Source organism: Solanum lycopersicum, chromosome 10 (assembly GCF_036512215.1).
Source record: "Solanum lycopersicum chromosome 10, SLM_r2.1".
NCBI classification, from domain to species: domain Eukaryota; kingdom Viridiplantae; phylum Streptophyta; class Magnoliopsida; order Solanales; family Solanaceae; genus Solanum; species Solanum lycopersicum.
This window is the reverse complement of record NC_090809.1, coordinates 1,390,114-1,404,698: the sequence shown is the minus strand read 5'-3', so window position 1 is coordinate 1,404,698 and position 14,585 is coordinate 1,390,114. Positions and strand designations below refer to the sequence as shown.

General features: G+C 31.4%; 3 protein-coding genes and 1 long non-coding RNA gene across 4 annotated transcripts; all 4 read left to right on the top strand.

Annotated features, from left to right (window-relative positions):
• Positions 1-525: 525 nt before the first annotated feature.
• LOC104649506 (uncharacterized) lies at positions 526-2,595 on the top strand. Its single transcript, XR_011211942.1, has 2 exons — positions 526-1,191; positions 2,226-2,595. It is a non-coding gene; the product is annotated as an uncharacterized lncRNA (long non-coding RNA).
• A 1,626-nt stretch (positions 2,596-4,221) lies between these two features.
• RPL8 (ribosomal protein L2) lies at positions 4,222-6,182 on the top strand. The gene is made up of 2 exons (NM_001247186.2): positions 4,222-4,793; positions 5,704-6,182. Exons 1-2 carry the CDS (start codon positions 4,354-4,356, stop codon positions 6,044-6,046), a joined length of 783 nt encoding a protein of 260 aa, NP_001234115.2. The 5' UTR covers positions 4,222-4,353; the 3' UTR covers positions 6,047-6,182.
• Positions 6,183-6,831: 649 nt separating this feature from the next.
• On the top strand, positions 6,832-10,097 carry LOC101251519 (uncharacterized). Its single transcript, XM_004248334.5, has 2 exons — positions 6,832-9,108; positions 9,913-10,097. The coding sequence occupies exons 1-2, from the start codon at positions 8,753-8,755 to the stop codon at positions 9,965-9,967; spliced, it is 411 nt and encodes a 136-aa protein (XP_004248382.1). The 5' UTR covers positions 6,832-8,752; the 3' UTR covers positions 9,968-10,097.
• A 2,107-nt stretch (positions 10,098-12,204) lies between these two features.
• On the top strand, positions 12,205-13,569 carry LOC101247665 (probable histone H2A.1). The gene is made up of 2 exons (XM_004248320.5): positions 12,205-12,489; positions 13,186-13,569. Exons 1-2 carry the CDS (start codon positions 12,301-12,303, stop codon positions 13,393-13,395), a joined length of 399 nt encoding a protein of 132 aa, XP_004248368.1. The 5' UTR covers positions 12,205-12,300; the 3' UTR covers positions 13,396-13,569.
• Positions 13,570-14,585: the final 1,016 nt, after the last annotated feature.

Genomic DNA, 14,585 nt, shown 5'->3' with positions numbered 1-14,585 from the left:
AAGTTTGTATTGTCATTTTACAATAAACGTATTTCGTGAAAAGTTATAATAGTAACATAACTAATGTATGAATCTGAAAGAAGAAGAAAACAAATTAAAGAAAAATATCATTAATTTGTATTTATATTTTTAGAAGCTACTATTACTAGTTCTAATCGAAAAAAATGACTTCGGAGAGCAAGCTCAAATAAAAAAATCCTATATAAATTTTGTACAATAAATTAGAACTGAATTTCATATTTATAGGTGTTTCTAAAAAAATATAAAAGTTCGGGATAGTTATTAAATTTTTAACAATTTCCAAATAATAAAATTTGGCTCAAATATTACTTCCTCTGTTCCATTTTATGTGACGCTTTTCATTGTTCAAGAGCGAAACGATTTAACTTTGACTGGATATTTGCATATGAAATTTTTAAATTTTTTGAAATGAAATTTATATATTTATAAATTGTGTAAAGATAAGTCACAATAATTGATAATTCAAAATGTTAAAAGGATCAATTAAAAAGTTACGGTCAAAGATACACTTGTTTAAATCACAAAACGCGAAAAGTGCTACATAAAATGAGAAACTTTTTCTAATATTTAAGAATATAAATTGATTGCTGAATAATGACAAATTATATGAACAAAACACGCGATTAACAAAGAATGATAATATCTAACTACATAAATGATATCAAAACCAAAAAAAAATACAAAACACTCTCTCTCTCTCTCTCTCATCATTTCATTCATTCATGGCTTTTCTTCAATATTATCATCAATTTCAACTTATTTTACTCATTTTCTTCTTGTTGTTGTTCATCTCTTTTTCACATTCTTCACCTATCTCTATTCATGATCTTTTAAAATCCAAAGGCTTACCATATGGTCTTCTTCCAAAAGAAGTAAAATCTTATAATTACTCAACAACTAATGGGCTTCTTGAAGTTTATTTAGATGGGCCTTGTTTGACTAAGTTTGATACAATAGCCTTTTATGAGAGTTATTTAAAAGCTAATCTTACTTATGGTAGCCTTAATGGTGTTCAAGGATTTTTACAAGAAGAATTATTTGTGTGGCTACCTGTTAAAGGAATTATTGTTGATGATCTTAATTATGGGATTATACTTTTTGATATTGGATTAGCTCATAAACAACTTTCACTTTCACTTTTTGAAGATCCACCACATTGTAATCCAAATGGTAAATATTCCTCCTCCCTTTGCTCTCTTTTCTTTGTGTAGTTATAGTCGAATCTGATTTGTTTGAAAATGAGACGTAGTTATTATTATAGTTTATCTATTTTACTATTATTGTTATATATCTATTTTACCTTTGAAAATAAGATAGATAACTTGTTATAGTGAGTCAAGTTACGATGATAGTTAAAAATCGATGTGATGTTATGTTTTTATGAATTCGATTGAACTTAATATTTTTTTATTTTTTTTATATTGGATGATGCTTTAAATGCCCTCAACTTACTTTCTCCTTTATGAATCTGGATTTTTTTTAGGTAATTTCGATTTTTGATCATGGTTAGTTTTAGAAATTTAATTTGAATTGAACTTTATATGGTAAATTCACAAAAAATTGTGTATCACTTCTGTAATTGAAAAATAATCACTATTATAAAGTATTTACTCTGTTCATAATTGTTTGTCGAGGTAAGGTCATGTACTCTCATCAAAAAAAATTTAATACAAGGTGTAATTTGACTAATATAATCCTATTATAGCAAGAATATCAAAATTCTACATAACTTTTCAATTGAATAAAATGGAGTGATTATTAAGGATAGAATTGGAAAAAAATGACTAATTATTTCTTTATTGTTTAAATTGACAATAAATTTTGGACATCTACTTTTAGTATACCTGTCAAACAATTGTGAACAGAGAGAGTATCAAATTTCATATGCGAAAATACTCCAACATAGTGAAATTTCCCAAATAAAATTTGAAACTTCGTAATAAATATTATCTTTCAAATTACATGTCTAAAAAGTAGTAAAGTTGTTTCTTATATTTGTACTAGTACAAATTGATTTTATATCATGTGAACTATATTGTTTATTCAAGTGAAATAATACTATGTCACTTATTTCGAAATTTTTTAATAAAAAAAAAAGGAAAAGTTTCTAGTCCAATTGAGTAGTCAATTTTTGTGTTGTCCATTTTGTGTCTTTTTTTTGTGCCATAGACTGAACATTACACTGCATTTTGTTGAATTTACAGGAATTCTGAAAAAGAAAACTGAAACAGGACACAGATTTGAAGCACAAAGATAGAAAATGTTGTCTTGTGATTTAGATATTAACTTATAACATATTAGGCGTGTTTCTCATTTGATGTTTGATATTTATTTTGAAAAAAAATTATAACGAAGGTAAAATATTTAATTTCTTTCCAAAGTCAGACTTCATGTCCTGACAACTACTGCTCAGATCTTATGATTAAGAATGACGGAATACTTAACACGCGACTGTAACTTTTTGATAGTGTATTAGTTACATATTGGTTTCTTGAAATTGTAGGATATATAAGAGTCTCTATTTAGATGAATGGTTGGTAGAGAATTTGGAGATATAAGATCTATTGTTGATTAGATGGAGATATATGCTAATCTTCTAAGTATTAACTTTGTATATCTTTTGTTTATTTGGTTGTTTGGATCTTTTATAGATTGATTAGATAACTTCAAAGCAAAGGATCTCTTAAGATCCTAACTCTCTTAACAATGTTTTTCTATATATGTATTTATTTTTTCTGAAATTTAGCGATCAGATTAATTTGAATTCACATTACATAGATTGACTTAGGGGAAGTGTTCCCGACTAATAAGTTTTTTTTTTGTTTTTTATATTTAAACTCGAGATATATGATGAAGATAGAAAGATTTTGATCATTCCACCACATCGTAGATTGCATTGATACTATGGACTACTAAAAAACCTAAGACACTAAAAACAATGGGTATGGAATTATTGTTATTCTTTTAATTTTTTTATATGAGGTTTTGGATTCGAATTTTGAAATATTTTAATAATAATCTCACTTTACTCACCTCTTTAGTTGATTAATTCAACACAAATTCAATTAGTCAGGTTAATAAATTTTGATCGATCGATTATTAACCCAAAAAATAATCTAAGCTATTGGTAATTGTATTATGTGAATTTATAATTATTAAAACAATGCAAGTAGATGATTTTCTTGGTGTAAATTCTTAATTAACCAACACTCTACCCCTTAAAACATAATTGATTTAAATAAGCACTCTATAAAACTTACCAAAATACACGAAGTTTTAGCATCACAAGCCAACAAAACTTCAAACAAAAATGTAGAAAATTTGCTTACACAATTAATATGTCAAACTTAATTCAGACTCATATACAACAACTTCAGGCATGAATAATTTTTAATAGTATTATTCCCGTTTAATTCTTAAAGGGCTAAACTTACAAAAGTTATATACTACTTCAACTATGACTTAAATAACGATTAAATATTCCCGTGAGTCTTGAACCTGATCGTAAAACGGTTAAATTTACAAAAAGTTGTATACTTTAGGTATGATTTAATAACGATTAAACATTCCCGTGAGTCTTAAACTTAATTCTAAAAGGGCTAAACTTACAAAAAGTTAAATACTACATCATCTATGACTTAAATAACAATTAAATATTCCCGTGAGTCTTGGACTTGATTCTAAAAGGGCTAAACTTACAAAATATTTGAGTCTTGAACTTGATTCTAAAACGGCTAAACTTACAAAAAAGTTATATACTCCAGCTATGACTTAAATAACGATTAAATATTCCCGTGAATTTTGAGCTTGATTCAAAATGGCTAGACTTACAAAAAGAGTCATATACTATTTCAACTATGACTTAAATAACGATTAAATATTCCCGTAAGTCTTGGACTTGATTCCACAAGGCTAAACTTACAAAAAATTTGAGTATTGACCTTGATTCTAAAAGTGCTAAACTTACAAAAAGTTATATACTTCAGCTATGACTTAAATAACAATTGAATATTCCCGTGAGTATTGAAATTGATTCTAAACGTCTAACCTTACACAAAAAGTTATATACTTCGGCTATGACTTAAATAACGATCCTCAAATCGATAACGGTGCACTTGCTCCTTGCCAAAATGGACAAAAATATTGGGCCCTGATATCCCTATATGGGCTCAAAATCATTCTTGGACCAAATTTCTTAAGCCCAAATCATAACTAGGGCAACACATTACCCTCTAAAAACCCTAGTATATCTTCTTCTTCCTATCATTCTTCTCAAAACCCCTCCGGCGAGAGAGTGTAGAGAGAGAGAGAGTAGAGAGAGAAACCGGCGAAATGGGTCGTGTGATCAGAGCACAACGTAAGGGAGCTGGGTCAGTTTTCAAATCCCATACCCACCACCGGAAAGGTCCGGCCCGATTCCGTACTCTCGATTTCGGCGAGAGAAATGGGTACCTGAAAGGAGTAATCACAGAGGTGATTCACGATCCAGGGAGAGGTGCACCACTTGCGCGGGTAACATTCCGTCATCCTTTCAGGTACAAGCATCAGAAGGAGCTTTTCGTTGCCGCTGAAGGGATGTATACCGGACAGTTCGTGTATTGTGGGAAAAAAGCTACTCTTATGGTTGGTAACGTGTTGCCTCTTAGATCTATTCCCGAAGGAGCTGTTGTTTGTAACGTTGAGCATAAAGTTGGTGACCGTGGTGTCTTTGCTAGGTGTTCTGGTGATTACGCCATTGTTATCAGTCACAATCCTGATAATGGTACCACTAGGTATATATTATTACTCAGTTTTGTTTCAATTATATATTTTTGAACCCCTAATACATGAACATAATTTTGTTAGTATGATTGAAAAAAAATGATTCTTTTAGCTAACCTGACTAGTTTAGGATTCATGCAGTGATGAAGCTAGAAATGTTTAATCTATACATACTAAAAATATAATTTGGCTTATATAGTGGCTACCCGTAACTATACGTCACTACGCCTCTCGATTGATATGGTGTAGTTGATTTGATTAATTGACTTGATAAATGCTTCTATTAGTCAAGATGATGGTTAAGTTTCAACTTGTGGGAGAAAATGGTTTGGTGTTAACCCCTTTTATGGTGATATTGCCTATGAAATGTGCATCTGCTTAAGAGTGAAGATATGGTTCGTTGAAGTCGGTTGCTATCCCGAGTTATGTGATACAGTGTTGTGTTTCTATTCAATATGTGGATAGACTAATTTAACGTGAAGGTTGTGCTGTTGGAGTAGGGGAAGAAGGTTAACTGTATCAAGTTATCTTGTCCCTAGTAATTAAGCTTGGTTGGCGATGAGAGAAGCTTTTTGTTTTCCCAAATCATATCCATTGTGTTAAACTATTTTGTAAGTTTGTCATTGAGGTGCACTGTCGTGAGGGTGAAGAAAGACTCGGAAGTGTATTGTGAAACCTGTCTTTGTATGTGTGATATGTTTTATCTGGAAAAAAGAACGCAAGTTGTAATATGTTTAATGGCGTGATACACTGACCTTATAGGTGTTGTGTTCTGTGACTAGTTAGTTTCATGAACGCCTAGCCTAGTTAGATTGTTGTCATGCTACATCCTATCTATTAGTTCTAACAGATGTTAGTTTTATGGAATGTGGTTATACTAAGGCCATGGAATGTGATTATTCAAATTTGAACTCTCGACAGGGTGAAGCTCCCATCAGGAGCCAAAAAGATTGTGCCCAGCGGATGTCGTGCTATGATTGGTCAGGTTGCTGGTGGAGGGCGTACTGAGAAACCAATGCTTAAAGCTGGTAATGCTTACCATAAGTACCGTGTGAAGAGGAACTGCTGGCCTAAGGTTCGTGGTGTTGCTATGAATCCAGTGGAGCATCCCCATGGTGGTGGTAACCATCAACACATTGGTCATGCCAGTACAGTCCGTCGTGATGCACCTCCTGGACAAAAGGTTGGTCTTATTGCTGCAAGGAGGACTGGTCGTCTTCGTGGTCAAGCCGCTGCTACTGCAGCCAAGGCTGACAAGGCTTAAGCCATTCACTTGTTACTTTTCTATCTTGTTATTTTATCCTGATCAATTTTTGAGTATTCAGTTAAAAACCCATTTTGCAGTAAAGTTATAACATGCTAAATTTTGTTGGGATGTTTAGTAAGTTTTGTTTTCATGATGATCCTTGTTTGGTGCATTTTATTACCTTTTCCTCTCATGTGTTTTACAGTTGGACTGACTTTAGTCTGGTTTTTCGAAAACGACTTCTCTATCTTTCATGAGTTAGGAATATGATTTGCGTACACTATTTTTTTCTAGATCATGGAGTATGTGGTAATCCATGGAATATGGACTTTTTAGATCATACTTGTAGAATTATATTGGGTATGTTGCATTTGTGGAACTATGAATTGTTTTGACTCAGCTTAAAAGCTGGTCAAACTGACTTGAAAGTTGGTTTTTGACTTATATAACTATTTGATAATACTCGAAATAACTTATTTTAAGTTAAGAATAACTTATTGCTGAGGTAGGGATGTTTTTTTTTTAGCTTATAAGCTATTTTAAGTTGATCATATTTTTAATTTTTGCCCTTAATATTTTTATATAATCTCCAAATTACCCACATAACCCAAACATATCTTTCTTCCATTTTTTCCTTTTCACGTGTGGATGATAGACAATTACTATTACTAATGAATGAAAATAAAATAAATTTTAAATCTTTCAAGTGATCTATTCAAATTATATAATATTAAAAAATATAAAATAAGTTGCACATATAACTTAAATAAAAATTTATATTTCTCTTATAAATAATTTGTAATAATAAATAAATATGTGAATGATAGACAATTATTATTACATATGGATGAAACTAAAATAAAATCTTAAATCATTCTTTGATCTATTCAAATTATATATCTTTAAAATTTATAATAAGTTTATATTCATCTTATAAATAATTTGTGATGAGAAAGAAATATGTGAATGATAGCAAAATATAATTATTTATGGCTATAAAATATAAATTAATTAACTTTTATTATGTTAACAACTTTTAAGGGTATTTCAGACATTTTGATTTAAAAAGCTGTTTATCAGCATTTATTTACCAAACACATCAATAATTTTACTTTTTTGAAGTTGTTTTTATTAAGCCCATCCTTCTATGTATGTTTCTTTGTATGAACATTTAAGCATAAGGAATATTTTATAGATGAAAATAAATAATTAGCCATGTTTCTTTTAAGTTTATTGGTGATAATAATGGATATTCACTTGCTCTATATAAATTATTATCTTGCACTTTTATTAAATTAATTAATAAGCTTTCTGTCGGCCGGCAAAGTTTATATATAATTAAATTAATGTTATAATTGCATTTAGGTTTTTCTTTTCCTTTGTTTCAAAAGTGGTGTTCAGGTCAGCTTAAACACATCTCAGCTATTTCATCGGATGTTTGTTATCGTTCTTTAAAACAAGCATCAGAAATTGCCATATTTTCCTTTTTAGTAGGTTAGAAATCTCATATTTATTTATGTATCTCTATAAAAAAAAATGATAATGTATATCAAAACTATGTCTAAAACACACTTTTTATGACTACGTGACATACAAAAAGAGAAAAGTGTATAGTCAAGTGACATGTATCGAGGGAAATGTTGCTCGAACTCTTAAAAAATGTTAGCTCCACAACCATTTTGAATCAAAGATCCAACACATATTGACATTTGTGACGAGTCCGTGGTAAGTAAAGTATGTATTAAACCAATAATTTTACACCACAATAAATAATGTTTGGCTGGAAACTCATCAACCATCCTTGTTTATAATGTCTCCACATTTCTCGCACAATCATTTGAGCCAAACTAACATAAACATTTCCCAAATCGAAACAAAGAGAGAAAGAGAAGAGAGCGCGTTGTACAAAGAGAGTCGGAGGGAGGAAGTCTAACAGAGAGAAAGAAAAATACACACATTTACTGCTATCTTTACACACATTTTAACACTTTCCGACAATCTATCATAAGATATTTTATCAAACACCTTTCCGAGGTAATCTATTTTACGCGTTTTTGTCAAACACTTCTCCACCAATCTATCATATACACATTTTATCAAAGTATATATATCTTTCCTGCAACATTTTCTCAAACACCTTTCCCGAGGTAATCTTTTATTCGCATTTTATCAAACACATTCTATTATACACATTTTATCTTTATATCTCTATCGCAAGACATTTTATCAAACACCTTTCCGGAGTAATCTATCCTACGCATTTTATCAAACACTTTTCCGTGCAATCTATCACAAGGCATTTTTACGGCAATCAAACACCTTTCTGGAGTAATCTTTCATACGCATTTTATCAAACACTTTTCCGTGCAATCTATCACAAGGCATTTTTACGGCAATCTATCAGAAGACATTTTATCAAACACCTTTCCGGAGTAATCTATCATATGCATTTTATCAAATACTTTTCCGGTCAATCTATTATACGCATTTTATTCCGACAATCTATCATATTATCGAACACCTTTCCGGGGTAATCTATTATACGCATTTTATCAAACACTTTCCGGGCATTCTATCATGTACATTTTATCAAACATCTTCTGTGCAATCCGTCGCACACATTTTATCAAACAACTTTAGCACAATTTCACTTCGACATTTTATCAAACAACTTGCGTGCAATCATTATTTCTAAGTTCATACATACATACATACCTGGTAAATATGAAGTTCTTCGTTGAACTTGTATCGTGTTGTGGCTGTTCATTAAAACGATCACATCGAACTGAAGAAGAAGAAGAAGAGGAGATCCTTGTACCTACAGCTTCTGTAGCATCGTCTGATATTAACACCATTATTACGTATAAACGAAGGCGACGGAGAAGACGAGGATCGGCGAGATCAGTTGGTTCATTCCCTCAATGGAAACCGTCTCTTTACTCTATATCGGAAGATGCAGATCACGTTCTACCGCCGAGAATGGTGGCAGCTGATTCCGGCACGAATTTGAAGAGGAAGACCGCGACAATTGCTTCGCGGCCTGTCAATCAACTCCCTCATAACCGCAATCGTAAATCCAGGTATAGAGGAAGTTGATTGAAATTATTTTATACATGGATAGAAGATATATGAAATGTTTTGAGTATTTTCATAATAGTCAAACAAAATTAGGATCGGTGTTATAGGTATATACGGTAGATGTTGAATTCATTCTTCGATTATTTTATGTGTTTATTTCTATTGATTTTGAACTTCTTGTCAAAAATTATGGTTTCGCCTCTAGCAACAACTATTGAAACTCGGAATAATATGCACATTTCTTTATCTTTCTTCATTTAAATATGTGACTTAGTTTGTATGTCACGAGAGGGGAAGGAGACGCTATGCTATTAATTAAGTTTGAACCTTTCGCCTTAACAGTAGAAAGACACAATACATAAATATGCCCTTGTGTCTTTCAACTTTGATGTACAAAAATAGACACTTAAACTTGTATAAAGTTGAACAAACAGACACACATGTCCTACATGTCATCCTACGTGTCATTTTCTGTCATACGTGGTGTCATACGTGTATTGTGTCATGTAGGACTCGTTTACTTATTTATTTAAAAGTTGGATAGTTAAAGTGCATAAAAATCGAAAATTGACCAAGTGAGCTGCCCTTAACGTTGAGAGTTAGTTTCACTTGATGCATCGGACTAATGATGTTTTCTCTTGTGTTTCTTTTAACCTAATTAGTCACCCCCGAAAGAGAATGATGATGGAGATGTATTGCGGCTTTCTCTCATTCATTTTATCTTAAATAAATAATATAAATTAGTCGGATCAGTAAAGCTCGACGATTTTTCTAATTTTCATTTTGTTGATTTTTTTTCATTTTAGGTTCTCAAGGATAGCTTGCCTTGCTGCAATGATTCCAGCCCCTTTCTTGATTTGATATTTGGACTAATTAATCCACCTTTGGCTCTCTTTGTTATTGTGAAATTTCATTTAATTAAAAACACTTGTATTATAATTATGGTGTAATGTTTTTTTCCCATTAATAGAAATCACACTCTCTATTTATATATCTATCTATATTAATACTAAGAATGTAATATTTGAAAAAAAAAATAGATATTCCAAAGCTATATTAGTTAATTATATATAAACCTTATTGAGAATATATTGTTTAATAAGTTGTGAGTTGTTACTACAAAGAATATGGTGAAGTCGATTGAGTTATTTTGTTCATTTGTTGATTAAAGATTTCGAGTTTGAGTTTTGAATATGAAAAAAAATAGAGAAAGATTCCATCTGAGTGGATGTAATAATTCAAATTAAATTAAGAAATGAAAACAACAAGCAATGAACAATTAACGATTCCTAAAATGAAACAAAAAATGTTAACAAAAAAGGAAGAAGATTAGGGGGATCAGAAGTTCATACTAAGAATGGAAATGAGAGACTCTTTGCTCAATAATTTGCATAATCCCTGAATCACACATCACTGTCTTTTTTGAGAATTGTTCTCATGTCCATTACTCAATTAAGATCCCAAATTAATCTGGTCCTTATGCTTGTTATCGATCTAATAGCTATTATCAACCTCATAACTACTTATATGATCTTGATATCTACATTGAGATGAACTTGGTTTATCATAGCGAGCCTTACATAGCTTGACTATGAACTAGATGACTTTAATGCAGATACTAAAATATAGAAGAAAAAAAAGGTTCTTGAGTTATTGATCCATGAGTTACATCAACTATTTATATATCCTAAACTCAGTATCATGAAATTCACGTAAAATTATGTGAGATAATTTTATAATGGATGCAGTTCAAAATAATTATTTTCAATGTGAAAAATTCATTTTAGACAAAAACACCTTTTGTTGAAAATGCACCACGTTTCAATTTGCGATATTTTTATCTGAATTTTATTTCTATATTATAATCAAAATTTGAGTAATTTCAACATAGTGAGCTGAATTTCAATGAATTGCAAATGTTTGCTTAGTCTCTCTTTTGGGCTATGTTACTCAGACTTTTTAGAAATGCTGAAAGGTACATGCATTTTAGGAGAGCCTAATGTAACATACTTAAATTAACTAGTTCTTGTGTTATGCTTTCAGATTGAAGCTCCTATTCAAAGCTCGAACGTGATGCTTTACTCGAACCTAGTATACAAGTTTCATATCTTTGTGAAAAAACCCCATTTTTTTTAGCCTAGAGTCTATCAAAAACAACCTCTCGATCCTACAAAGGTAAGCATAAGGTCTGTGCATATATCCTACCTTCCTCAAACCCCACTCATCAAACTGCAATGATTATTTTTGTTTCAAAGGAAAGCTTGATAGACCGTTGGTAGAGGCAAAGTTACGATTTTTCCTAAAGAGATCTGAAACATAAATCTACATACATAAGGAAATAAAGGGGGTTTAACATTTGTTATACGTCAATAAATACATTTTTGACTTTATACGTACTTGTGAAAATGCAATGTAAAGACTGTGTGTAATAGATCCTTGTGATCTAGTTATTTGTCGTTTTGTTTTTCCTTATTATTGAAATGCAATTTAAAATGGTTATTCATCTACGAAATAAACGCCTAAGAAAATACCCAAAAAAATCCAATTTGTTTAGTCGAAAGTGTCTAATAGTAATATGTTCATGTAAATACTCAATCAGAACATGTCATATTTCAAATATCTAAATAAATTTTACTAACAAATTTAAAGAGTTATCGATCAATCCAACCAATTTCTATTTATCTTAACCAATGCAACAAAAACGGACAATCCATCAAGGCGATTAATACTACTTTCTTCATTCCAAAATAAGTATCGTTTTAACTTTTTCAACGTCCATACAAAAGGACACAAAATATCATCACTCCTATCTATCACTACTTTATTTTAGTTCAAGATTATAATTAATAATAATCATAAGGATTTTATAAAACATTTATTCAAAAAGAATTTTCATTTTAATCATTTAATAATAATGGCAAACATATCGTAAATAAAGTAAACTGATAAGGATATATCCGTCTCAATAAAAGCCGAACTCTTCATCATCGATCCTTCTAATCTCACCGTTAATTCTAATCTAATCCAACGGCTTAAAATCACGATCCGCGTGATCTACTCCTATTGGTCCAATTCAAAATCCTCCATCTATATATAAACTTCACAAATTCCTCTCAATTCGCAGCCCAATTTTTGCTCTCAAAATTTGAACCTACAAAAATTTTCTCCATTTTTATAGCAAATTTCTTCCATAAATGGCTGGTAGAGGCAAAACCCTAGGTTCAGGAACAGCAAAAAAGGCTACTTCTCGTAGTAGCAAAGCTGGTCTTCAGTTTCCGGTTGGTCGTATTGCTCGGTTTTTGAAAGCCGGGAAGTATGCTGAACGTGTCGGTGCCGGAGCTCCGGTTTATCTAGCTGCTGTTCTGGAGTACCTTGCTGCTGAGGTTAGTTTCGTTGTTTGATTATTTAATTGTGTAGTTTTTTGTGTGAATTGATTGTTAGGGTTTCGAATTTGTTAGATCTAGTAATTTTAATTTCGGAATTCTCCTGTTTCTAGGGTTTGAAATTCTTTCGTTTTCGGTAGATTTTTGTCTCTGATAGTTTTAATTTTGAAATTTGCTTCTTTAATTGTTCAATTTTTGTATAAATCGATTGCTAGGGTTTGCAATTCTCTCGTTTAAGGTTGAGTTTTAGCTCTAGTAATTTAATTTTGTCATTTGCCTTTTAAATTTTTGTCTAAATCAATTGCTAGGTTTGGGATTTGAGCTGAAATTAACCTAATTCGAGCTTTAAAGAGCGCATTTTTAAGGAACAGATGGTTTGAGAAGCCAAAAAAAATTATAATTCTGAAATTAGTTTCTACTTTTTTGAACCTCAATACAGAAATTGTTTCATTGGGTATGTTGTTGTTGAGATTTTGTTGTATAGAAGATTATTGTTTGAATCAAATCATTACAGGAAGAAAATTGTATTTCTGTCTCTTCATTGTTGCTGCTATACCTGAATAATGTTAGATCTGTTGGTAGTATTTGGAAGCAAATTCACTGGTGTTTGTATGGGGTTGATAGATAACTTGATATACCAATTAGTTTTTCGTTCTTCTTTCGTGTTTCTAATTTTCCAGTGTTTGTTATTTGCAGGTTCTTGAGTTAGCTGGAAATGCAGCAAGGGACAACAAGAAGACTAGGATCGTTCCGAGGCATATTCAATTGGCAGTGAGGAACGATGAGGAACTAAGCAAACTTCTCGGAGATGTAACGATTGCCAATGGCGGTGTGATGCCCAACATTCACAACCTTCTGCTTCCAAAGAAAACCGGTGGTTCAAAGCCATCTGCTGATGAAGATTAAACATATTCAAGACTTGGTTTTTCTTAGTTTATAGCTCTTTGTTCTTTTTCTGGAATAGTATTAAGGATTTGCTAGTGTTTCTTTAGGTGTTTAGTAGATTTTGGGGTTTATGTTTTGTTTTTGTGTATACACAAATGATTTGAGCAATGAATGAAAACATCAATGTGTTCAAGACTCGAATTTCTTATAATTGACGAAATGTGAGTGTATGCATCAAATCGAATGAGTCGATGTAATTGAGCTTAGTTTGATTGTGTATCTTGACATGGTTAATGGTTCTTGTGTTGATGGAAATCTTTCTTTATTGCGATTTTTATCATCCATCGAGTTTTGAAATGTGCGTCAATGAACTTGAGTTTCAAGTCTCTTGATTATATTATCCGCGGTATATACATATAAAAAATTTGAATTGGGGGAGTCAATGAGAAAGAGCTTTGTTCAAGTTTGTATCTTTGACAAGTTTGATGGTTTTTGTATCGATGGAGATATCTTGTTATCGCGACTTGATTGTTCGGCGTGTATGCAAGTTTATACTACTCAATTACTCATTGTAGTTATAGTTTGTTATAATTGTCAGTTACGACTAACATTATACATTAATGACGTGGGATGACCTTGAGTTTGTATAATTAACACATTCGTATATGTATAATTTGCCAGAATATATAAATACATATGTGTAACATACAATGATCTAATTGATACACATCTAATTTACCTCTCTTCCACTATCTATCGTTTTTCGCTCGTATGTATATGTATAATATACAATTATCTAGCTGATATACATATATAATTCACCTCTCTTTCACTATTTGTCCTCTTTTGCTCGCCTCTATCTTTTCTCTTTCAATCTCGCTTGACTCTCTTCTCCCTCTCCTTATCTCGCTTGCCATATATACAAATACGTATGTATAATATGCAATTATCTAGCTGATATACATACACAATTCACCTCTTTTCCACTTTTTGCCCCCTCTCTCTCGCCTCTCTCCTCTCTCCCTCGGGTCTCGCTCGCCTTTCTCCTCTCTATAACATGTAACTACGAATTATAATATCAAACTATAGTTATGGAGAGTAATCAGGATATTTTGAGTGGCTATGTGTGTAAGTTCTCCTTATGTTTTTGTTAATTCAATGTAGTTGATTTTTGTTGGATTCAACAGTCTCATCAAATTATCAAAATAATG